The following is a 26936-nucleotide window of genomic DNA, read 5'->3' on the forward strand; positions in this document are numbered from 1 at the left end:
ACAATAGAAATACAATTACCGTCGACTCTCTCCTTATCCTTCTATTAGGTTTTCCCAGTGCTTCAATAATTTCCAGGGCATATAATAGCTTGTGAGCACTCTTAATTTTGAGAAGTTCTTTCCAATTAAGTCCATCATTACTCTTAAATAAAAAACAAAAACAAAAAAATGACACTATATAAAAACTCAAATATTACATATACATTGAAATACATTCAAACATGTGAAGACCAATTATATAACTGGTACTAATGTTATGCTTAAAACACCAATTACTGAGGAAGGAAGATGGTGGGTAAAAACAGTACTCACTGCCTCCCACAACCACATCAAAAATTGGAACTAAAATACAGAAACACCACCTCTCAGAACCAATTGAAATCTGGCTGAACAGAAGTCCTACAACTAGGAGACTAGAGAAAAAGCACATTGAGACTAGTAGGAAGGGCAGAGATGTGGGAACTGACTGGTCCCACACCCAACTGAGGCAGTTTAAAATAAGGAGGGATTAACATGGCTGTGGAGGTTTCCCTGAGGAGAGAGGAATCCCTGCCCCACACCAGGTCCCCAGCCCAGTGTTCCAATGCCAGAAAGAGAAGTCCCCACAACCTTTAGCTATAAAGCCCAGCAGATCCTTTTAAAGGGTCTGGATACGAACTTTCTGGGAATCACTCCCTCTGAGCTCCAATATACTAGTTTGAAAGGAACCTGATACATTTGGGGAGGAAATAACTGGCCTGGAATTAGGGTAAGAGATGGAGGGGCAGCTTTCTCCCAGACAGAAGTAGTGACAGAGACTATTGTTCCTTTGCTGAGCCCTTCCTGCAACAGAGCTGAAGGGCTGCTGCCATATCTGAATCTCCATCAACCTGGCTCACACTTTTCACCCCGCCTGGTGATTCCCTAAGACTCCACCTCTCCCTCCTTGCAGGCTCATCCAAGAAACTTTCAGTGGCTTTTCCATACAACTGGCACCTCTTGCCTCATACTTTGAAATTTCCTAAACTCTCTCTAACAAGCAGCACCTGGAATCACTGTGCCCTGTACTTCTCAATAAGTTGCCCCAGGCCCAGCCCTAGCAGCAGACCATCCTGGTTCACATCTTGGCCTCTCCTAAGCACATCCAAGCTCAACACAAGTAGGAGCCATCTGCAGATTGCTTTGTGGCTCAGGTCGGGTGGCCCCAGCCAGGCACAAGCAGACGCTGACTTTGCACCTCTCAGGAAGCCTCAGAGCCAATGCACCGGTGGTCAACTTCAACCACAGCAGATTACAATCCTACTACCTCCACAAGTGACACGCTTAAGGGACAGTCTCAGTGAGTACCAAAGCCCCACTGAAGTAAGTCCAGCTCCTGAACAGCAGCTCTTAAGCTATAGTTAAAGCTGATCCTCACAACCAATTGGCCTGGGGGTCAACCACTCTCATTGAGGCAAATATAAATCAAGGCTCAACCACAACAGGACAGAGCACAGAGCGCACATAGAGATGCATCTGGAGCACCCAGAAAAGGTGACTGGGATGGCTAAGCAACTGGGTCCGACAGGACACCTACTATATAAGGTGACTCTACATCAAGTCTGGGAGACAGCAGATCTACCAAATTCATAAAAATAAACACAGGGAGTCGGCCAAAATGTAGAGACAAAGAAACATGTCACAAATGAAAGAAAAGGAGAAATTTCTAGGAAAAGAATTAAATGAAATGGAAACAAGAAAATTACTAGATACAGAGTTAAAACAATGGTTATAAAGATGCTCAAAGAACTTAATGAAAAACTTCAAGGAATTTAGTGAGAATTTCAAGGAACTTAGTGAAAACATCAACAATATGGGAAAAAACAACAACAGTAATGAAGGATACACAAACTGAAATAAAGAATGGCAGACTGTCAAATTACAGCGGGGAGGTTAGGGAAATCTGGGGGAGATAAGAGATCAACCGAAGAACTTATATACATGCATATAAGTACAACCAATGGACACAAAACTCTGGGGAGGGAGGGCATGTATAGGAGGGGGGAGGCAATGGTATATGTACAAAGATAATTTAATTTAAAAATTTTTAAAAATAAAAAAATAAAGGCAACAGCAAAAAAAAAAAAAAAAAGAGAATGGTTTACATGGGCTCAACAATAGACATCTAGAATCAAATCAAGAATTTTAAATATAAGGAAGCAAAGAACACCCAATCAGGATAGCAAAAAGAAAAAATCCAAAAATGTGAAGATAATGTAAGGAGACTATGGAACAACTTTCAACATACCAACATCATGAGGGTATCAGAAGAAGAGAAGGAGCAAGAAATCACAAACCTATTTTAAAAAATAATGACAGAAAACTTCCCTTAGCTGGTGAAAGAAATAGACATACAAGTCCAGGAAGCACAGAGAACTGCGAACAAGAGGAACCCAAAGAGGGCCACACCAAGACACATCATAAACAAAACACCAAAGGTTAAAGACAGAGAATCTTAAAAGCAGCAAGAGAAAAGCAGTTAGAAAAAAAAAAAAAGGAGAATCCAAGATGGCTGCTCGGGTAGGCAACTAGCCGCAGCCGCACACAACAATTTTAATAAAATACAACTAAAATATAAAATGGACATTACCCAGAACTACAGGAAAGTCGACTGACTGGAAATCCTACAACAAGAAGCAAGGAGAAAACCAGAAGGAAGCACGGAGGAGCTGTAAAAGCCTAAGGTACGGAGACACGCGGCGCGCGCGGAGAGGACGGAGCCGGAGAGGAGGGAGGCCGAGTGCCTGGCGGGCGTTCCCTAGCGGAAAGGAGATAAAACTCCGACTGTGCTGGGCCCCTGACTGCTCTGAACCCCAGTTCTGGGCCAGACCCCGGGGACTCAGGCTCAGCCATAGGGAGCTGGGCTGTAAGTCGGAACCCCGGGGTAGCGGAGAAAGGAGGTCCCGGAGGCGCGCACACTGCCCCCAGAGAAGGGACGGTCGGCTGTGCCGCGGGATTGCCCTGACGGGAAGGAGACTGGGGCTCCAGACTGCTCTGAACGCCACCTCCAACTCCACTTCCAACTGAACTGAACCCCAATACCGGGCTCATTGTGGGAGAGCATAGACTGTTTGGCAGCAGGCGAAAATCGAGGGCACCTGTCTCTCAGAGGCGCCGGCAGCGAGCACTGAAGGACCCGCATAGGGCGGGGCTGACGGAAGCCAAAGCTGCAGGCTCCACCCTGAAACCCCGTCCCATCTGTAACTGCAAAATGCGACAACAAAATAGATCACAAACGAAAGAAATGGAGGACAAAAAGCGTCTGGATATAGAGTTCAAATCTATGCTTATAAGGTTTTTCAAGAATTTCCTAGAAAAGATGGATAAAGCCTATGAGGATATGAAAAGAGATCAACTAGAATTAATAAGGAGTCAACAAGAAATGATAAGGGATCAACAAGAAATAAAGAATACATTGTCTGAAATAAAAAATATTCTACAGAGTCCTAAAAACAGAAGGGAAGATCACAAGAATCAAGTCAAAGATTTGGAACATAAAGAGCCAGAAGACACTCCTCCACAGAAGCTAGAAGGCAAGAGAATCCAGAAAATTGAAGATAATGTAAGAAACCTCTGGGACAACTTCAAGCAAACCAACATCAGAATTATGGGGGTTCCAGAAGATGAGAGAGAGCAAGATATCGAAAACATACTGAAAGAAATAGTGACAGAAAACTTCCCCCACCTGGTGAAAGAATTTGACTTACAAGTCCAGGAAGCGCACAGAACTCCAAACAAAAGGAATCCAAATAGGACCACACCGAGACACATCATTATTAAAATTCCAAGAGCAAAAGATAAAGAGAGAATATTAAAAGAAGCAAGAGCAAAGAAGGTAGTAACTTATAAAGGAGCACCTATACGATTGTCAGCTGACTTCTCAACAGAAACCATGCAGGCCAGAAGGGAATGGCAAGAAATATTCAAGGTGATGAATAGCAAGAACCTACAGCCAAAAATAAGCTACCCAGCAAAGCTATCACTCAGAATCGAAGGCCAGATAAAGAGCTTCACTAATAAAAAAAAGCTAAAGGAGTTCATCACCACCAAACCAGAATTATATGAATTGCTGAAGGGGGTTCTTTCAGAAGAGAAAGTAAACAAAGATAAAAATTATGAACAACAAATACGTAATTATCAACAAGTGAATCTAAAAACCAAGGAAATTAAAAAAATCTGATGAACAATATTAACTGTTGAATATAATAGAATCAGAGGTATGGAAGGGGAGTGAACTGACGATTCTTGGGGAAAAGGGGAGAGGGGGGCGTGGGAAGAGACTGAACATAAACTGTGCACCTATGGATGAGGACAATGGGGAGAGGGGAAAGGGCAGAGGGTGGGGTGGGAACCTGGTGGAGGAGAGCAATGGTGGGGGGGGGGGGGGGGGGGAGAAAGGAACATTTGTAATAATATGAAAAATAAAAACTTATTAAAAAAAAAAAAAAAAAAAAAAAAAAAAAGAAAAGCATTTAGTTACCTACAAGGGAGCGCCCATATGACTGTCAGCTGATTTCTCAAAAGAAACTATGCAGACCAGAAGGAAGTGTTAAGAAATATTCAAAGTGATAAAAAGCAAGGACCTACAACCAAGATCACCCTACCCAGCTAAGCTATCATTTAGAATTGAAGGTCAGATAGAGCTTCCCAGATAAGGAAAAGGAGAAGAATTCATCACTACCAAATCAATACTACATGAAATGTTAAAGGTTGTCATCTTTAAGAACAAGAAATAAAATATCGAAAATATGAATAATAAAATATCAATAAATACATATTTAGCAACTGAATCTAAAAACTAAAATACAATAAATGAACAAGGAATCTAATGGAAAAATAAGCTAATTAATAAAATAGAACCAGAGACATAGAAACCTGGAACAGTCTGATGAATCTCAGAGAGAATGGGAGATGGGGGCTTGAAAAAGATTAACCAGAGAAATTATATGCATATATGCATTACCTATGGACACATACAGTAAGGTGGCGAATGCAGGGGGAGGAGGGACTAAAACCAGGGGGAGATGGGCAATGGTGGGAAAAAGGAAGAGTCATCGATAATACTCTCAACATAAATGTTTAAATAAAATATATCAATTATTGATTAAATTAAAGTAAAATTAATATAAAAACAGAATAGGAAAAAATTGTATCTTGTTAACCTTGAAACAGTTGAATCAATTTATCAACTGACTAATAAAAAACATTGCAGCCTATTTGAATTTATAAACTTTTAGTAGTAAAGTCTGTTTATACTTGTAAGTTGCACTGACCCTTTAAAAAGTCATATGCACATACATACATTTGATGATATTGTTTTCTACTCTTAACTTATGAAATTGTTATTCACACTTAGTGTGCATCTTCGACAATATTACTATCAGAGCTACTCTGAGTTATGATCCACCATTTTCCAAATCATTCCAGATATAGAATCTTTTGAAATCACATGAAAACATCCCAAATCACAGATTAACAATTAGCTTAACATTAGATTTTTTTATTCACCCTACAGGTGTTCCATTGATATCTCCAGAAAGTAACCACTAAAAAATAATCTCTCATTTTAATAGATATCTTTATAGGGAGATATCTAATATTATATGAGGGCATGCTCCTATAGGAAATCAACAAACATAGATTTCTTAGCTACATTTTTTTACCTAATTCTATCAGTTGACTTGTATGAGCATCCAAAACAAGCACTTATACGTCATTAAATCATAGTGTATGTTCTCTAAACATTTTGTCGAAAACTAAGCAATATTCATAACAGATAGTATTATGAGAAAAGACTAATATAAAGGCAAATCCATATTTTTTCCTAAAGGCAATTTTAGTAAACATCCTTGCTTTATATTTACCCTACCTTTTCACTAAACGTTAAAATGAACTGGCATTTTTTACTGAAGATAACAGGTCAAACTGCAATCTCAAACACTGCCAGTAAGAATGTAAACTGGTACTATCCTCCAGGAGAATAAAGAGCTTCTGTAGGCCTTGGCTGGATATCTCAGTTGGTAAGAACATCATCCTGATATGCCAAGGTTGAGGGTTTAATCCACAGTCAGGGCACATATAAGAATCAACCAATGAATGCATAAATGAGTGAAATAACAAATGGATGCTTTTCTCTTTCTCTCTAAAATTCAATCAATTAAAAAGAGAGAGAGAGAGAGATTGTGTGGGCTTACCTGTTCATCTGAGATATTCTGGAATGCCATTAACATATTAGGACATGTAGGAAGAAGCATCAGTAGTTCCCATACACGCCTAGAGAGGTTTTCTGCATGAAGATGAAGTTCTTCACATCTTAAGCTCTACATAAATAAGAACAACTGTTTATCAAGGTGGATCAATAAAAAAAGCAAACAAAAAAGGTCCCTAAACTTAAGTTCAACTTTTTTTGCATAAAATCACTAATGATCAAGTTTGATAATATTTTATAGTCTTACTTTAACAGTGAGAAATAAACTATTCCCTACATAGTAAATACATTTACCAATAAATTATGTCAAAGTTATAGTCTTTCAACTTGTTATTGAACACTTTTCTGGGAAGAAAAGTGACCTTTAATTCTAGCCCTTTTTCTTAGAAAACTTTCCAAATAGCAGTGAAAATATGTTTTATAAAGACTTACAAGTAAATTTCAATAGGACTATCACCTAGGTCCCCTTTGCAGGTTACTATTCTAAGTACAATGAAGACTTGGTGAATTAAGTCCTTAACCTTACATTTGGGAAAATATTAGTATACTTGCTCTTCTTATTTTGCCTATCCATTCCTATATTTTATTCTCAGACAAGCAGAGATTAAGAGGGGGAAAAAATGTTTTCAACAATCTACTTTTCTCTACTATTGTTTGTTAAGTTTGGACTCTATAAGGTGCTTAGATAATATTTAAGTAGGTTTCAGGAGATATGCAAGAAATGGGCAATTTCCCTTATTTTTTCTTTTTAATTAAAGCACAACCCAAAGAGTTAAATAAGCAGCAAAAGCTCATTTATTTTGGAGTTTTCCACAGAGTATAAATTTGTATGTTATTATTCTACCACTGTTGATGTCATTACATTTTTGTTTTGTTTTTTAAATATATTTTATCAATTTTCCACAGAGAGAAAGGGAGAGGGATAGAAAGCCAAAAACGTCGATGAGAGAGAAACATCAACCAGCTGCCCCTTGCACACCCCCTACTGGGGATGTGCCCACAACCAATGTACATGCCCCTGACCGGAATCGAACCTGGGACCCCTCAGTTCGCAGACCGACACTCTTATCCACTGAGCCAAACTGGCTTTGGCAAGTTTTTAAAAGATAATTCATACAATCTAAATTGCCAAAGGAATCTTTTATACATCTATAAAAAGTAATTTGGTTCTTTTTGTATAATGGTAAAAAGCTAATATAGTCAGAAGACAAGGGAATGTTAGAGATGGAGTTTCAAGGTAAATTTAGCTTTTCATAATGCTAAGAAAGAAAGAGAAGGGTCCTGTCTGATTTGGCTCAGAGGGTAGAACATCAACTTGAGGATCAAAGGGTCCCAGGTTCAATTCCAGTCAAGGGCACATGCCCGGCTATGGGCTTGATCCCCAGTGGGAGACTTGGTCAATGATTCTCTCTCATCATGGATGTTTCTATCTCTCTCTCCCTCTTCCTTTTTCTCTGAAAAACAAAAATATATTATATATAAAAAAAAAAATAACCAACTAATAATTTTGCTTTAGTTAGGAAAATGGCAGTGAAAGTTCTTCAGTAAAATAGAATTCATTGTTTTCTAGTTCTCTAACAATTCCTAGACCTGTAACTCCTTATCATATCAAATTACTCTATCTAAATCATTCCTCATTCTCTTCATTTAGCCAGATCCTTTTTACCCATCATCCCCAAATTACATATAGTCTACCTCAGAGAAACTTTCCTTGACTGAATAATATCCTATACAATAAAAGGGTAATATGCAATTGTCCCCTCAACTGGGAGTTACACTGGAATTCAACCAGGAGGTGGGGCTGGCCCAGGAACTGCCCAGAGCCCCTCCCCCTGACTGGCCCAGCCCAATCAGCCCTGATCAGGGCAGGCAAACTCCACCCATGCACAAATTCATGCACTGGACCTCTAGAATAAATGAATCTTTATCACCATGTCTTCATAATTACAAGCCACATCTCACTTAGCACCTATCTCTATCTATGATTTACCTGTTAATTGATCTGAAACTCTGTTTGGCATATCAATGATCTGTCTTCCCCATCAGATTCAATAAAAATTGAAACTATGCTTAGTTTGATCCTTGCAAAACAACACCTTAAACAGTATGCCTACGTCATGTTAGACAGTTAAATAGCTAATGAATAAATAATTGGTTTCCTAAGTTTTACTGCTCTTAAGAGATTAACGAGAAATTTTTCACTCCATAGAAGCACAAAAGAAAACTTTGTGGAAATGAAATGATAAAGTCACCTCACTATCTTCTACTGCCACTTTTCCTGAAGGTGGTTTAAATGATGCAAGCATCTCTAATAAATCAAAAAGAGTAGTTAAATGAGGTTCTTGTAAAAGCAAAAGCATCGGAATGTTGTCCTTCTGAGGGGGTGGTAGGCAAGATGCTGGCAGCTGAACACCTTCCCCTTTCCGTTCTCTCCTTGGTGCACCCAAAGATACGAAAACCATCTGTAAAAGTAGAAGCAATAGGGGATAAACAAATAAAAAGTGTGTTTGTGTATATAAGTTTTTGGTTTAATAAAGTTCTTAGGTATAAAATAATTTCATTTCTGATTTTAATAAAACAAAAGCAGTAAGAACTATTTTTAAACTATAGCTTCAAATATTCCACTACTGATTATAACAGGAAATAGATTATTAAAACTCAATTCACATTTATATGTACCTGCATATCTTTAAAACCAAGTTCATGAAGTGCTTTTTCATCATAATCTGTTGTTAACTCATGTCCAGATGAAATCATCCTGACGGGTCCCATAAGGCCTCCTTAAAAACAGGAGAAAAGCTAAGTGAACACTTTTATAAGAGTTAACTTATTTGCAGACATGAAAATATGGTTATAGGAATTAATTTCACAGAACATTAAGCTTACTATAATTATTGACCAAAGTGGAGACAGTATGAAGCATGATTCCTGCATTATTTTTTGTTGTACAAGTTAACCTTATGCAATTAAAAATTTAAATAAAATTATGATTTAGCATCAATTTAATGAGATCAATTCCTGTCTGCTTAACACCTTGCTGACCAGTCAGGAGATAACTCATGTCTGCACTTTAAGTAATTTTAAAACTACATTACTTTCACACCTTACCGGTCAACGATGTTTAGACATGGAAACGAGTTATCTTGTGATGGGTCAGCAAGGTGTTAACCATTTAAAAAATTTTACAAGTAAAAACACTATGGAGTTTTATGGGAACCTAAGCATTTTCCCTAGCAACACATGCAGATGAATCAGATTCGTTAATACATTAATTACCCAAGTAATGAGCCAGTGATTTTTAAAATATATTTTTATTGATTTCAGAGAGGAAATGAGATAAAACATCAATGATGAAAAAGAATCATTGATCACCTGACTATTGCATGCCCCACATGCGCCGAAACCTGAGCATGTGCCCTAACCGGGAAATCTACCTTCAGACCCACATGAAAAATTCTTAATAGGATACTCTTTTGGAGGAAAAAGGAGAGATGCACAGGTGGAATTGAAGGGTGCATTATTTTCATATGCTCCAAAGAACAAAAACAAAATATATCCAAATGGCAAAACAAATTATTGGTTATCAAGTAGTACATGGAAACAAATTATTATATCGCACAGTGCTCATCAAATAACCTACAAAAGTAGAAATTTTTGAAAAAAGGGAGAGAAAATGTTTACAAGTAACATCTGAAGTAACTATTAACTCCTGCTTAAGAATGAATGGTAGGATACCACGAATAGGGGAAGGTGAGCGGGAGCCACAGACATGGTTGGTAATCTTCAAAGAAGTAAAGGTTCAGAGTTGTTATTAAAATGCAACCTAAGAAATATGAAAATTGTAACTATTGGACTTACCAGGAAACTCTCCCTTTCGGCTGCTTTGACCAAACTCCTGAAGCTGAGCTTGTTGATTTATTTGTTCTTTCTGTAAATTTTCATACCAATGAGTTACTTCAGCCCTAAGATCTGCTACCTGGTCACTAGGATACATTTCAATAGTCATCTGAAATATGAGATGCAACCAATTTAAAAATACAAAAAGAACAGATATTGGAACTGGGAAATGTTATCAATTTGGAAACTAAAATTATGCAACTACCTTGTCAGGAAGTCCAGCAGGCTGACATACAACTCTTAGTGGCAGAGATTGTTTGTCACTCAATGCTTTCAAATGACTACTAATTCCAGTGCCTTCAATTTGCCACTGTCTGAGATGATATGCAAACCTAAAACACACAAAAACCACACATAGGAAGGATATCACTTTAAAACATTTTAATATTACTGAAGTTTTTATTATTTCACAAAATGAAAAAGCCCACAAAAGGTTCTAGCAAATTCCAATTGAGTCTATCAATAGCATTAAGTTTGTTTTTCCACAATAAAAGCATGAAGTTTAGGCTCATCACACTGAATGAAACTTAAATAGCAAGTTGTAATTACTACATTCAAAAGGGGGGGGGGGGTACTAGAAATATTTTTTCAGAGATAGAAATATTTCTAGTAAATATATGTTAACCAGCCTAACAGAATTTTGTGGACTTATTCCATGGTTGCTAAGCTGAATTACGAAGGCTAATATTTCAAAGGACACATTAAGCATCTAACATGACGCTCTAAATATCAGTTAATTTTCCAAGTGATTTTCAGTTGATGAAGACAGGATCCAGGATATCTTAATATACTTAAGAAAAAAAATCATCAATATCTTATCTAATCATGAATTCTGGAATAGAAAGAGGGTAAAGTAAGAGAATAAAATGGACTTTATTTCCTAGAATCAGGCCAATGTCCGGCTTCTATTACTAAGCAAAAAATTAATCTTAGACAACCTTTTTGGGCCCAATAATTCTTCGTTATAGGAGGAGGGGAGCTATCTCATGCACTGTATGATGATTGCTAGCATCCTTGGTCTCTACCTACTAAATTAATAGGTAGAGACCAAGAATGCCAATAGTACCCCCTTCTCCCTTAAGCTATGATAATCAAAAATGTTTCCAGAGTTACCTAAGTCCTCCAGGAAACTTAATTGCTTCTGGTTGAGAACCACTGTTTTATTATAACCTTATCTTTAAAAAAACAAAAGAAAAAAAAAACACCTTTAAAAGAGACATTTTTATTTACTCTCTTAATATAAGGAATATATAAACACAATAATTACTTTATCTTTCCTTTCTATAAATGTTAGCAACTTTAATAGTAGCACTGACCACATAAGCACTTAAAACTGTACAATGATAATGCAAAGATTTGCATGAAAATGCCTAGATAAATCATTAAACTACCTCTTAGTTTTTTTAAATATTCAATTGTTTCCTAGTTGCTCTACTAGTTACCCATAAAATAACCTTAGTTTATTTTTAAATAAGTATTTATTTTACAACACTGTTAATATCATATAAGGATTAAGTGTTTGAACAAAGAGGTTCTTTTTTATTTTGTTGTTTGTACACATTACAGCACAGAGAAAATTTTGGAATATATCTATAGTGGTAGGCAAAACTAAGTTTACACTTGTGAGTACATGAAGCACAGCTCCTTTTATTATTTATTAACTATTGCATTATTTTCCATACAAATAACTGTAAACCAAATTTTTCCCACCTTGTATATATTTATATCAATAACAGTAACTATGTTACTATTTTTTATAGTATTATCTTAGCGTAATATATAAATTTTATGAGTAATTAATTAATTTAAATACAACATCACCACATTTGCTTATTCTTACTTATTTGTAAAAGTGGTACAAGTTACCTGGCAGTGTTTAGTTTCTGTGCAAAAATCTAGAATTCACTAGACAGTCTTTAAAAACAAAAAGAAGTATTTAAATAGAATTTCCACAAATTTCAATCATAAAGTAAAAAAAAGTTACAATGCTCAAATGTTTTAATCAAAGTCATGTTGTGTATAAGGAATGCCTAGAGTACCATCCTTATTCAATAATCCCTGATATTTTAAATAAAAAGAATGTCAATAAATGTCAATTGTATGGCATTTTCAGTATCAAACTAAGCTCTGAAGTTGAAAAAAGTCATTAATTTTAACAATATTTTTCATCACATTTTTTGTTGTTGTTCTTAATCCTCACCCAAGGATATTTTTTCCATTGACTGTTAAAGAATGGAGGGGATAGAGGGAGGTGGAAAAAGAGAGATAGGGAAAAAAACATTGATGTAAGAGAGGCGTCAATTGGTTGCCTCCCCACACAAGGGGCCAGGATTGAACCTGCAACCCAGGTACATGCCCTTGACCGGGAATCGAACTGGAGATCCTTCAGTGTATTGGCAGATGTTCTAACCAGTGAGAAACTCCAGCCAGGGTACAACACAGTTCTTTATACTTTTACATTTACTCATGATTTCTACTACACAGAATTTCTTAATTAAAACTACTCACCTTTCACTTCAGTCGATACATTCTTAACTGTTAATTTGCTTTATTTCTGTATTACACAGGGTATGTCTAAATTAATTATACAGATATTCATTAACAGAATTTTTTATCATGTTTCCATGGTAAATGGAAATTCAAAATTAAAATACTTTCTCCTAGTCCAGGAAGAAAAAAAAAACAGCAAATGAAACAACCTCAACTTGGTTCAACTATGAGAGATTATTTGATGCTCTTGGCGAGGGTTTTAGTGCAACTGTTTTTGGTAGTGTTCTGCCTTTTCAATTTTCCTAATACTTTAGCAGTGATGGAATTCTGACTAGAAATTCTTATCCATGCACACCTTCTCACAACCTAATGATTTTAAAGCTCTTCAATATTTACCAGGAACCTGTATTTCCTATTGCACCACTATATGTTACATATTATGAACAAAAGTTAATTCTAAAACTAGCACTTCATTTTTGGTAAGTTATGCTTTTTCTACCTGCCTCCCCAAAAAAACCCTCTTTTAAGAATACTTTTGGACATGTCAGCAATAAAAAAGTCTGAAATTCATTCTAATACGGTATTAAAAAATTACCTTCTCCTAAATGCTTCCAGATGTGTCTTCAGCATAAGAAGTCCTCTTTCTATAACAGTGAGACTTGAGTGTGATTCTTGTTCAAGACTGCTAGAAGCTATCATGAGACTCTCCATACACTTACTAATAAATTCTTGTTCCTTCTCCAAACCAGTTTTACCTGAAAATCAGATGTTTAGACATGTGATTCTCTTATATTCTTGCTTTGCTATAAAGAAAATTAACTGGAGCTAAACTAAAAATCTCCATATAAAAAATTATCCATTAGAGAATATTTCAAATAACTCACCATTAATATAATAGGAGTTAATATACTGGATAGCTGCTCGACTGACATCACCAGATTGTGCTCTTAAAGCAATGCCCCAAAATTGGTCCATACCACAAATCTAAAAAAGGAAAATGTGACAATATCTATTTTATTATTTGTCAAATAACGCAAATGATAAGACTGAAATAAATTTAAGTCATAAAACATCAAAAAGTTTTAATATCCTATAAAATATCTAAAAGGTAATTCCTATTACTGAGTTATTAAATAGCTACGGTGCACAAAATTTATGCACAGGTAGGGTCCCTAGGCCTGGCCAATGATCAGGGCCAATCGGGGCCTTCTAGGGAATATGCTAATTAACCACCATGCCCTCAAAGATGGCGGCACCCACAAGCCACCCAAGGTTCAAGTAAACAGTGCCAGCTGAGGTTTGCACTGCCGGCAGCAACAGCAGCAGCGGTGTGATGGGGTGTCGCCTTCCCCTGATCACCCGGTAGCCTCCCGTCCCTGAGGGCTCCCAGACTGTAAGAGGGGGCTGTCCAGGCTGAGGGACACCCCCTCTAGTGCATGAATTTTCATGCACCGGGCATCTGGTTTAACATAATTCAGTAATCTAATTTGAGGAATAAAACAAAAATTCCACAAGCTGACCTAATAAAATTACAAGTCTAAATCCTTACCTCAGAGTTTGCACCACCATCATAGGCACTGGTAGCCAATCGAGCCAGGTTACATAGATGCTGAAACAGGTTTAAACCAGTCATGCTAATCGTTTCAGGTTTTAGCTGAGGCATCTTAAAAAAAAAAAATATTTTAAACTGGTTTAGTGTGGTGAAGTTATTAACATTTTATTTTACTGGATTTAACTTGAGAGATTTAAATTAAATTTGGTTTTACTGAAAACATTATAGAAAGAAATGTAGCAGCTCAGATTTTCAATAATTTAAAAAATTAAAACAGATAATTTAATGAAAATTTTATTCAGCTTATAATTAAAACATATCTCAATTGTTTCAAGTTTTACACTGAACATATTATAGAATCAAATCAGAGAAAATGAATAAAACTCTTTATCGCCCTAGCTGGTTTGGCTCAGTGGATAGAGCGCCAGCATGCAAACTGAAAGGTCAAAGGTTCAATTCAGGTCAAGGGCACATGCCTGGGTGTGGACTTGATCCCCAGTAGAGGGTGCGCAATAGGTGATTCTCTCTCATCATTGATGTTTCTCTCTCTCTCTCCTCCCTTCCTCTCTGAAATTAATGAAGAACTATTTTTAAAAATTTGTATCATTTTTTATACACACAGACTATGCACATTTATGAGATGCGTAGCTACATGTACAGTTTGTATGTAAGTCAAGGATTGAAATTAAGATAAAATATAATAATTTGTAGCTTTGCTTTAGAACTATCTACTGACTTAATTTACATGAACTCGTTCACATTTACTCAATTCTACCAGAGTTCATGTGAGAGTTTGCAGAGAGCCTTTACAATCTCAAAAGTAAGCACACAAATAATTTAAAAAATGTATTGCTCTGTTATTATCAATGTTCTCAAATTTTAAATAAAAAATTATTACCTGAACCAATTGCTGCATCTGATAAAGGAGAACAAAAACTAGATAGAAGAATGTCATGATTATCATTACAGCAATTCCTGCCTTCCCAGGAATCTACAAATTTTCTGAATACTGGTTTACATCTGCCAGAAGACTGACTAATTGAAGAGTCACAGAATACAACTCTATACTTGTGGATGTGGGTATACTCCTGAAAATGTAACTACAATATTATTTTAAAAATAAGACTCCCCAGATTTCTTATAAGTATTTGCCTGAATTAATATTTAACACTAATTAGCATAAATACTTTAGTTAAGGAACAGAATATTTTTGTAAATAAAAACTAAATATTCATTTTGATAAATACTGTAGAAGACAAAATGAAAGCAAAATCTAAGTGGCAGCCCTAACTGGTTTGGCTCAGTGGATAGAGCGTCGGCCTTCAGACTAAAAGGTTCAATCCAATCAAGTGCATGTGATTTGGTTGCGAGCACATCCCCTGTGGGAGGTGTGCAGGAGACAGATGATCAATGTTTCTCTCTCATCCATGTTTCTAACTCTCTATCTTCTCCCTTTCTCTCTGTAAAAATTCAATAAAATATATATATTTTTTAAATCTAAGTGGCAAAAACTATATAAGGGCTGCTGAAAAACATATTTACCTTTTTTAAAAAAAAGCATTAAAAGATAAAAAAAATTAACATTACGGAGTTTATATTTTAAGGGATAAAAGGAGATATAGAAAAACAATATGAACAATAAAACTGTCAAGAAATAAAATTACCTTCTCCAGGAAAAGATGTTTGTAGGTTTCCATTCCCATAGCATGTTGATCTTTACTTCGAACTTGATTTAAAAACCAATGGAGTGCATCATCATAACACTCAGAATCTTCTACTAAACAATGCCATAATATGTCAACTTGCTCTAAACTTAACCCTAGATAAAAATTACAAATTTTGAATCATGATACATACAATGTTTCGATCCTAATTCAATGTATTAGAAGCACCAATATATCAAAAAATATAGATGTTTTATAGCCTTTTATAATTACTTTGTAAGAGATTTCATATAATTATGCTTTCAAATGTAGTTAAATATAACCTATATATACATTATCTATAAACATACAACTTATATAATATCCTAGAAGAGTCATTTAGTCTGAAAAATCATTCTTCCTAAACTATGGACATATTACTGTATTAAAGTGCACATAATTAAAGGAAAGTAACCCCAAAAGTTGAGGAATCAGTTCTAAGGTTTAAGCATTAAGAACAGAGTGGACAGCATGTTCAAAGCTCATTCTATGCACACAGTAGGTAAACAATGCATGCTGATAAACATTATTTTTGCAAACTGTGAAAAAAAAGGATCCTTTTGATAAAGCAAAATGGAACAGGCTGCCGAAAACAGAGAATAATGACACATGAGGAGATACAATCAGCTGGGAAGCTAAAGGAATGAGATGAAATCTGTATGGTATTTTGATCCAAGTATTAAATAATTCCAAAGTGTGACAGAAGGAAGTCAAATAATTATTCAAAAAGAAGGCACTAAAGGCAATCACAAGTCTGAATATGGATGAGACAATCTAAAAGGATAGAAATAAAAGCATCATATATATTTCTAAAGTATATCATAAGGGGTCCCAAAGCCTGGGGTTGCCCCTCAGAATCAGAAGGGATATGAAGTTATGGCAGAATCATAAGAAACCTCTTTCTTGGAAAAAGTAGGTGAGATCCAGAATACTGGGGGGTGGAGAGGACGACCCTCAGAAAATATTTATCAAGAAGCAATACCAGTCTAAAGAGTTTAAGCAGAAAAACAATATCATAGGGTCACCAGTCCTAGCCAGCCAAACAATCTTGCCACACCTCCCACCAAGACCTCACCAAAATGGAACACGCCATGGAAACCATGATGTTCGTGTTTCATAAGTTTGCTGAAAATAAAGGCTACTTAGCAAATGAGGACCTGAGAGTACTCAAGAAAAAGGAGTTCCCTGGACTTTTGGAAAATCAAAAAGAACCTCTGACCATAAACAAAATAGTGAAGGACCTAGACGAGTGGCAAGACAGCAGTGTGGGCTTCCAGAGCTGCTTTAAGCTGTCAAGCTCACTGTCACATGCAATAACATTTGTAATAGACATGAAGAAGGAACGAAAGTAGGCAGCATTGAGCAAAGTTACTTCCACCCTGATAACAGTTCTCCCAATGGGTGGCTTAAAGAATATGTGCCCCACATCTTCCCCCTGAATGACATTTCATAAGCAGATTGGAGCACTTAAAAATTATACAAATAGACCTAACTAATCTGGCTCATCATCCGATACAGTGTTGGCCCTCAGACTGAAGGGACATGGGCTTGATTGTGGTCAAGGGCACATACCTTGGTTGAAGGCTGTATCCCCAATCCTGGTTGGGGTATAGGCAGGACAGAACCAATCAGTGTGTTTCTCTCATATCAATGTTTCCTTCTCTCTCTCTCTCTCCCCCTCCCTTCCTCTCTCTCTAAAAATCAATGGGAAAATATCCTCGGGTGAGGATTAACGAATGTGTGTATGTAAAATTCCAGTCCATTCAACAGGAGAGAAAAAAGCCAATTAAAGCAAGATAAGCTTTTGATTTTTAAAAAAAATATTTTTTATTGATTTTTTTACAGAGAGGAAGGGAGAGGGATAGAGAGTTAGAAACATCAATAAGCTGCCTTCTGCACACCCCGCACTGGGGATGTGCCCAAAAACAAGGTACATGCTCTTGACCGGAATCGAACCTGGGACCCTTTAGTCCACAAGCCGACACTCTATCCACTGAGTCAAACCAGTCAGAGCAAGCTTTTCATTTTTATATTCCTTGTATCCTCTTGCACTTAATAAACAAATTTCCTTGTTAGTAAAGAACAAACAAACAGTATCCTATCACTTTCTCACAGAAATAGTTAATGTTCAAAGCATTTGTTCTAAGAACAATTTTGTGCCTCTGGGAGTCACCATAAAACTAAAAAAAAACCAAAAACCTTTAGGGTATGTAATAACTTAAACACATTAATTTAGAAAGAGAGATGAGTGAAGAAAATAGGTAACATACCTAAAAAATGGTACCCAAGTTAATTATAAATTAAATGATAAAACAGAGGTCTATTTATAAATGGCTGAACCACCAATCCACATTCAATAGGCAATGCTCTGTTTTTGCTTTAAATTTTTTAAAAAGGTATTTGTTGATACATTAATAATCTGTATTAAATCATTGAATAAGTTTGGAGTGATCATATTATACCCGCCAGGAACATTACCAGTAAAAGTACAATTATGATCTGGGAGAAGTAAAATTTTCAACTTGATTCTATCTGGACAGTAGCTATAATGTACAAAGAATTTATACTGTGCTTACTTTGATGGGAGTAGCAAAATAATTAATTCATTATTCAAATAAAAGAATGGTTAACATTTTCCCATGAGCCAACAAGAAACTTAGTGGACACATGAAATTATTTATGTTGATAATACTTGCTTAGGCTTGACTTCTCCATGAATAAGATTGGGTTTTTACATTTTATATTATTTATTTCCTGTATGTTACCTATATTAATGGATGATAAATGACCTAATAACATGAAACACTAGTTTCCTATAAAAAACAGGAGTCCTCATTTTGAAATCTGTTGGTATAACGTCAGTTGGATTTGTTACAAATAACTCGACTTGGGGGGAAAAAAACAACTCATGGTGCATCTCGAGCACAGATATGGACTTAAATCTTCCTTCTCTCTTGTGAGAACATTTAGCATGCAGATTTTGACATGGTTCACACTCTGAATATACCTGACCAATCTCTAAATTTTTAAAGGTTAACTGTTAATGAAATTGAGTTTGAGATTAATCTAAATAAAGCTAGTGTCTCTAAATGTTTCTATTACCTATGAAACCAAGCAATTTTGGGTAAGATTAGCTCTGATAATAATATGTAGACAGTATCTAATTCCAAGTAGGGTGATAGGAAGATTCTATAACCAAAAGTAATAAAAGATGCAATCACCCTAATATGATATGTTCTTGATAATGAGTCATTTATCCATTGAAAAACTGGCATTTTCAGAGACTAAAGTAAAAATGTGTCAGGCTCATACTCATATTGCCATATATACTGAGAAGACATCCATTATTGAGAATAATCTAATGACTAAAGAAATCAAAATGCATGAATACATTTCACTGGACTCTTCTCCAAGGATCAATACAGATCTAAAACCTGATTAAAATACTGATTTAAAAACTTACTGAAGTGATCAGGTGATCCCAGGGTTGAAAACACACAAGTCAAGAACTGAAGTCGGACTTGAACTTCAGCACTGTGGCTATACCTACATATAAAAAGTCATTAAAATAATTAACCCTATTTCTTAATTTTAAAGATTTAATGGCCCTAATCTTAAAAGATAAAAAAGAAGTAAATTCACTTTCATAATTCATAATTAAATACTTTTATTATATAACTTTGGTTACACAAAACAGGTCATACAGTCAAATGTTATGTTTGAGATTTATGTTATTTAATAAATTATAAAAAAATCTCTAAACTATTAGAAAATGTACTTTCAAATTAGATTAGCAGGAAGTACATAAGAACCCAACAGTGAAACAAATACATTTTGAAATTATGCAACATGCACATAAATTACAAGTTAACAACAACAAAAAAAAACTATTGTATCTAGAAATTGCATGTTTTATTATCACTGTTCTTCCAGTGATACAACCTTATTCTTTAAACAAGAAATACTAATAAAATATCATTTCCATAAATCAAGTTCTTGAGGAATTCGGCTGATACACAACTGACACTTTTGAATGTTACTTCAAATCTAAATAATAATAATTTATATATACAAAATTCAATGGTTAATTTAAGAGTTGCTTTGGAAGCTTATTAAGTAGGTAATTTTACATGGTTTTCTGGGAATTCAGTTTGTAGGCATTTGAAATGAAACAGCATTTTAAAAATGCTAGATGAGGAAACATAAGAGATGGGTCTGAAGAGGCCCAGAATGTAGCCAGCCTGAATGTCAGACAGAAGAGACTGGTATTGATTTGGGTGGAAGTCACTGAATGATATTGGGAGGAGAGGAAGCTATAATGATCAGTTTTTCGTTTTAAGATTCCTTTAGTAACCCTGTGAAATGCACATTGAACGAAGTGATATCACAACATTCTAGTACTACAAGCACCTAAGCACTCAACCAATGAAACTAAGTCAATCATGAGTTCTTATCTCTATGTTACAAAACAAAAGGCTGATTGTAGATAAATTGCCCAAATTACTTTGCCAACAAAAGGCAGCAACCAGCCTGAGCCCTGATCCACACTCCAGTTTCCATAGTCAGAGCCTCTTAATTCACAATTTCCAATAATCTTTAAGTACAGATTTTTTTAATTTTTCCCAAAATTAGTTTCAAAAACTTTCATTAAATTCACTGTTAAAGTTTAAAGTTTTTCAATAGATTGAGTTTGCTGGATATACCAGTGTTTTTCAACCTTTTTTGGGCAAAGGCACACTTGTTTCATGAAAAAAATCACGAGGCACACCACCATTAGAAAATGTTAAAAAATTTAACTCTGTGCCTATATTGACTATATATAAAGTAATTCTCTTGAATAGGAATCAAATAAACACAAAGAAAGTATTTTATAATTACTTTATTATGAAATATTAAGTAAACAAAATAGTGAAAAATTATAAAATTCTTGTCTTGTCTGCACCTACGGCACACCAAGCAACATCTCGCGGCACACTAGTGTGCCGCGGAACAGCGGTTGAAAAACGCTGGGATATACCTTTACTACTCTTTATTGTCTCATATTAATATTGGCAAAAAAGAGAGGAGGGAACTATTGTTGCTGTGCCCTTTGTAAAGATGAAAGTACATGTGGCAACGTGGCTGGTATGGGGAAGATTGGAATATAATAAACCATTCACAGACAAAAATGTTACCTAAATGGAATTCAAGGACAGCTATTAATAGTTTCTCATCCTTTTCTAATACGACAAATTTTGTAGCAGAAGCCTTGAAGTACTCTGAGACTGAATCTGAAGGACTTTGGTCACAGACATAAAAGTGAATGAATAAAGTCCTGTTCTTTACAAATCGCATTTCTTGAATATTTTCTTCCCTATACTCAGTTGCAAATTAGAGCAAGAGACCCTGGATCCAGTCTGCCACCCCTTCTTCAGCTTCCACAGAACCATTGGCTCTACGCTTCTGTAGCCAAATGAAGAAGTAGAAAATAATGTGCGAGGAACTCAGTATGCTTTACCAAAAAGTAGCATTACCAACCTGAAAGAACAAAGAGTTATACCAAAATAGTGCAGACAACATCCCTCTTGTTTTTAAGGTTTTATTCTCTAAAATGCCAGGCAACAAAGCAGATTGGATGATTGGAAAGATGCTTTGGTGTACCCTACAGAAATATAAAACTCATCTCCAAAGAGCACTCCTCCTCTATCTTTTTTACCACAGAAGCAAAGCTTGTATGAGGCTCTACCCCTGGTTCTACAACAAACTAAACAAACCTGTAGATAATGCTGTAAACAACCAAGTTCCAGGCCTGTGTTTATTTTTTTGTCACTTAATGTTGTGACTTTCACTTTTTGAGGGCAATTCATCTGTTTTCTACTCCCCTCTCTTATGCACCCCATCCCTTCTCTTGAAGCCCACAAACTAGTTGTACCAGTAGCTCTTTTGTAACTTAAGATTTCTTTCTCTTCTGACAGATAACTTGAATTCTCTCTCCTAAAAATGCTGAGGATGTAGGTCACATGTGGTTTAATTTCTGCTTTTTTATCTTATAGATTTTATAGAGTAGGGGTGTCGAACTCAATCAGAGAAGGGGCCAAAATCTAAAATCCAGCCTAAATCGCGGGCCGAATGGTTTACTGAACAGTCATAAACTGACAATGTCATAAACTGACAGCGGAGTGCAGTGATGACAGCGCGGTGCGGCGGGCCACATTGCAAGGCCTGGCGGGCCTTGTGTTTGACACATGTGTTATAGAGGATATATGGAGATACTCATATTCAGGAGACCATAATTATCCTTGACCTCTGCTTCAAGAAGAAAAATTAAAGTAGAACACTTAAAATTTTAATAGGATTTAAAGAGAATGCATCTTGTATAGTGGTACCTTTATAATCAAAACTATGGAATAGAGTAAATTTAGGGAAATATCTAAAAAATAATATGATAGGCTTGTAGAATAGGACATCTTAAGAAATCATTGAACAATAAAATAGTAAAGGCTGGATGAGTTTGGATTTTAGAGGGCCCAGCATACTAGGTTGTAAAAAACTGGTATTTATTTTTTATGCAGGGAATCACCTACAAGGGCTAAGGTACAAGTTTCTTTTTTACTTTAGCGACGCAATCACAATTTATAGATACTCTACTATGTGCCAGGCATTACTTACTGGCACACTATTTTCTACTTGTTCATTTGGCAACAGAAGTGTAGAGCCAAAGATTCTGTGGAAGCTGAAGGAGGGGTGACGAACTGGATCCAGGCTTCCTAGGGTTATGGATCTCTTGCTCTGATTTGCAAGTGAGTATAGGGAAGAAAGTATTCAAAAAATAAAGGCAATTTGTAAATAGGACTTTATTCACCTTTTATGTCTGTGACCAAGGTCCTTCAGACTTAGCGTCAGAGTACTTCAAGGCCTCTGCTAAATTATTTACTCCTTACAAAAATTTATAAGTTAAGTAAATGGAATTCATTAGAGAAGTAAACAACTGAAATAAAGTCAAAACAAGAGATTCATATCTAAAGCCAGGTCTGATCATTCTTTTTTTTTTTATTCAACTGCATTCTTAAAAAAAAAAAAAACAAAAAAACTTTATTGTTCAGATTATTACAGGTGTTCCTCTTTTTTATCCCCCCCATAAGTCCCCACCACCTGATTCCCTACCACACACCATGCCCTTACCAACCCCGCCACTATCTTCATCCATAGGTATAAGATTTTTGTCCAATCTCTTCCCACACCTCTCAGACTTCCTTCCCCCTGAGAATTGTCAGTCCACACCCTTTCTGGTGATTCTTAAAGCCCCTGTGCTTTCCAACAATACCATACTGCCTTCCTAATTTACTAAGGACAAGATATTAACAACCTTATAGGGCAGATTTAGGCAAGAAGACTGATCCAGAGGTTGGTTAAAAGAACTGGAACAGTGTTTGTGGCAATGTCAACTTGTGAAAAAACTTGGAATATATTTTAGCATTAACATAATAGAGATTGATGACAGAAAAAGGGAACACTCAGGAACAGGAATTACAGAAAACAGACTGTTTCCTTGTTCATAAAATGTGTGTTTATAAAATGCACTATAGAAACCCTTGGGAAAGTTATTTACCTCAGAGCTTAAATGTTTTTATTTTTTAAAAGTAACTACCTAACTCAAAAGGGTTGTTGAATTCATTTTTGAAGGTATGTATGCATGCCTTAAAAGTCTGTGACTTTTCTGAACACTTCTCCAGTCAATTCAGCTTCCATCTATGTGGAAGTTTCCTGTGTGTATTATCTTCTCAGTAAATACTGTGCTACTTCATATTCCTAACATGCTGATACTAACAATGAGCTGTTTTCCTCAATTAGACCATCAGTCCCCATCAATTGACTCACCAGCAGTAACCTTCTGAATCTTACATGTCTACTTCTGGGCAGGCATTGCCCTATAAGCATAGTTTTAAACACAGCTATATCAATGACCAATTTCTACATGATGTAATATTTCATCATTACATTTTTAATGATGAAGTATTAACCAGTTATGCCACCAGTTTTTAAACTTTCCACTGATGTCCTAAACTTTTTAAACTAGTATACAATTAAAATAATAAAGGGAAATGTTTTAAATTAATTATATTTTAAATATATTTGCTTGGAGGTAACTATTTAATAATTTTAAAGTCAATGCCCCAAATATATTAAGACATGGATATTGATGATTTCTAGAGGGAAATTTTCTTTTAGTTCCTGAAAACAACTTTCAACAGAATTCAATAGTGAAGGGTAACCATGTCCAAGTTATAAAAGATTAAGAATTACAAAAATAACTTTATAAAATACAACTTTAAAAAATCCTTTCTGTTAAAATTTTCACAATTAACATTTTTATTTATTATAAAAAAGAAGTAGAAACACTGGAAAATTATCTTTCAGAGGACAATCAAGATTTAAACATAACTAACCTAATAAAGGGATACTTACAGTGCATGTTTTTGCCTTCCTTCTCTTACAGACTGAATATAGTATACCAAATTATCAAAGAAAAGCTTCATCATATTCAGTTCTTTTTCTGCCCACCTGGACCAATTGAAAGAAAAAATAAATTTAAAGCTATAAGGAAACAAGTCTATTATAGAATAGAAATATATATATATTTATACATATATATATAAATAAATATATATACAAAAAATCTTAAATATAAATATTTTTATTGCCAAAACTTACACCTTGATTTTTATTAAAGTATCAATGTTCAGTTTCTTTTATTTTATTGTTTAAAGTATTATAAATAGTAGTACATATGTCTCCTTTTTTCCCCCCATTGACCTGTTCCCAGCCTCCCCTACCCCCCGGCTTATGACCTCATCACCCACCGCCCCAATCTTGCATCCATTGGTAATGCTTATATGCATGCAGGTCCTTTGGTTGATCTAACCCCTTAAACCTCCCCCTGCCTGCCTTCCCGCTGTAATTTGAACAGTCTGTACAATGCTTCTTTGCCTCTCTGTATTTTTGTTCATCAGTTTATAATGTTTTTTAATCTCAAAATACTCAATCCTTGTGAAGTGGGGAAATGTCCGCTACAGAGCTAATTATAAATGACTACCATCAATAGTAAAAATGTCTGACAGTCCATATAAGGATAGACTGTATGCACTGGTTATTATTTAGCAGAATTTAGTAGAGGCTCTGACATATAAAACACATACAATATAAAATTACTAAACCAGAAAGGTTTACTATCAACATGTAATCTGCTTATTTTTAATAATTTTTAAATCAAATAAATATTCAGGTATTAAACTCCAAAGTAAAAGGGGAAAAAAATAGTGATAAATATAATCAGAGATCCCAGGCTCTTTAACTTCCATAACTAACAATCTATCTTACACAATATTTACTAGCAATATATCTGCTAAAAGGTATAGATATAAATAGATTAAAATTCCCAAATTTCTAATGTAGTTTTAAATCATGCTTTTGCTATATAGTTCTCTTTTCAAAATAAGTTACTCTCCCATTGCCAATTATTTAATGAAGATCAAGTGGTAGAATGAAAACCTAAAACTTAGGCTTAAAACTAGTTCTAACAGACTTGCTCCACAGCTCTGGGCAAGTAACCTGACCTCTTGAAATCTACTTGCTGGTTACTTGAACATTTACTAAGAGAATCAGGGGCAACAACTTCCAATTTTAAAATATGGCCATAAGATAATATGTACCAATGTTGAGTGCTGCTGCATATAACAAATTCACAATAAATGATTTTTATTACTGATACTAAATAATCATAGAAAGCTCAGGGTTCTGGATAAGATTTAGGATATCAGTCTCATGTTAGAGACCCAGTGATCTGTCATTAACTCAGCTTATTTACATTTAATTTAAAGAACAAGCTCAAAGAGTTTCAATCAATATATTTAAGTTCAGGTACTAGATAAGTTTGCCTCTTCTACAAGTATGTTACCCTTTCTTACTCTTCAATAATAACCTCCTCAAATAGCCACAATATGTCACTAATTTGCCCAAGTGAATCCTTTTCATACTTGAGAATTTTGTAATTCAGCCATTTACCGGTAAGCACTATGGGAAGTGTCAATGAAGTAAGACTCATGCTATTCTTGTATTTTAAGTATACTAAAAGTTTCCCTCTGTTTAGCAGCTCAAGGACTTCCCTTGCATTCACCATCTAGAATGATCGCTAGAGTCATATTGCAATATTAACCTAAGACTTTATAAGATGCTTTAAAAAAAAAAATAGAGGCTCATGTTAAATAGATCTTCTGTAAGAGCAATAAATAAACAAGAGCTATAACTCAGAACAACTAACTTCATCCTATATAGAACTACAATATAGACTTCCAATAATTTTTTAAATGGTATTCATTTTGAAAGCAAGCAAAGTGCAAGTGCTCTTACCATCTAATCTTAAGTTTGAAAAACTAATTAAGTAAAAAGTCATCCTACTTAAATTAAAAAATGAGTCCTTCAACAGATCTAATTTTTCCTAAAATTTAAATGTCTCTGAAGTCTCTCCAAAAGTCTATTTTGAATAAAGTAACATATTCTTAGAGATTAATGAAGTGTTTGTGATAGCTAACTTTCTCTAGAATGTTACCAAAAACTAGATCAATTTCACAAAGAATTTTTTAAATATATTTTATTGATTTTTTACAGAGAGGAAGAGGGACAGAGAGTTAGAAACATCGATGAGAGAGAATCATCGATCAGCTGCCTCCTGCACACCCCCCACCGGGAATGTGCCCACAACCATGGCACATGCCCTTGACCGGAATCGAACCTGGGACCCTTCAATCCGCAGGCCGACGCTCTATCCACAGAGCCAAACCGGTTTCAGCCACAAAGAATTTTTTAACATTAATAGGATGAGGTCAAGATTACTCCAACATGATCTCTAGAACCAATTCCTAGGAACAGGAAAAATGAAAGACATCTTAGAGTGTTTATTTTAGACGGGGACAGGACTTTTTAAGGAGTTCTTTGGTATGGCCAGGTATACTAAAAATCTTCACCCTAAAATAAGAGCATTGATTGCTATAACATTTTTGTTATAGCAAAGAATACAAAAGTCAGATTTTCC

The 26936-nt window shown here is 35.3% G+C and overlaps 1 protein-coding gene across 5 annotated transcripts in view; it reads right to left on the reverse strand.

The window, feature by feature from the left end:
* The window catches only part of USP34 (ubiquitin specific peptidase 34), a 179950-nt gene that overhangs the window by 91688 nt on the left and 61326 nt on the right, over positions 1 to 26936 (reverse strand). For 4 of the 5 annotated variants that reach the window (XM_084901048.1, XM_084901045.1, XM_084901046.1 and 1 more), the window contains 12 exons: positions 24314 to 24409; positions 19332 to 19414; positions 15830 to 15984; positions 14163 to 14276; positions 13498 to 13597; positions 13209 to 13368; positions 10329 to 10455; positions 10085 to 10232; positions 8906 to 9006; positions 8479 to 8688; positions 6213 to 6338; positions 20 to 142 (listed from right to left, as the gene is read on the reverse strand). In XM_084901048.1, coding sequence (XP_084757174.1) covers positions 20 to 142; positions 6213 to 6338; positions 8479 to 8688; positions 8906 to 9006; positions 10085 to 10232; positions 10329 to 10455; positions 13209 to 13368; positions 13498 to 13597; positions 14163 to 14276; positions 15830 to 15984; positions 19332 to 19414; positions 24314 to 24409 — 1543 coding nt within the window. The remainder of the gene's footprint in view (positions 1 to 19; positions 143 to 6212; positions 6339 to 8478; positions 8689 to 8905; positions 9007 to 10084; positions 10233 to 10328; positions 10456 to 13208; positions 13369 to 13497; positions 13598 to 14162; positions 14277 to 15829; positions 15985 to 19331; positions 19415 to 24313; positions 24410 to 26936) is intronic. The other variant, XM_084901047.1, reaches the window with a different exon arrangement.

This window comes from Pipistrellus hanaki, assembly GCF_964339955.1.
Source record: "Pipistrellus hanaki genome assembly, chromosome: 12".
Classification (NCBI taxonomy): Eukaryota; Metazoa; Chordata; class Mammalia; order Chiroptera; family Vespertilionidae; genus Pipistrellus; species Pipistrellus hanaki.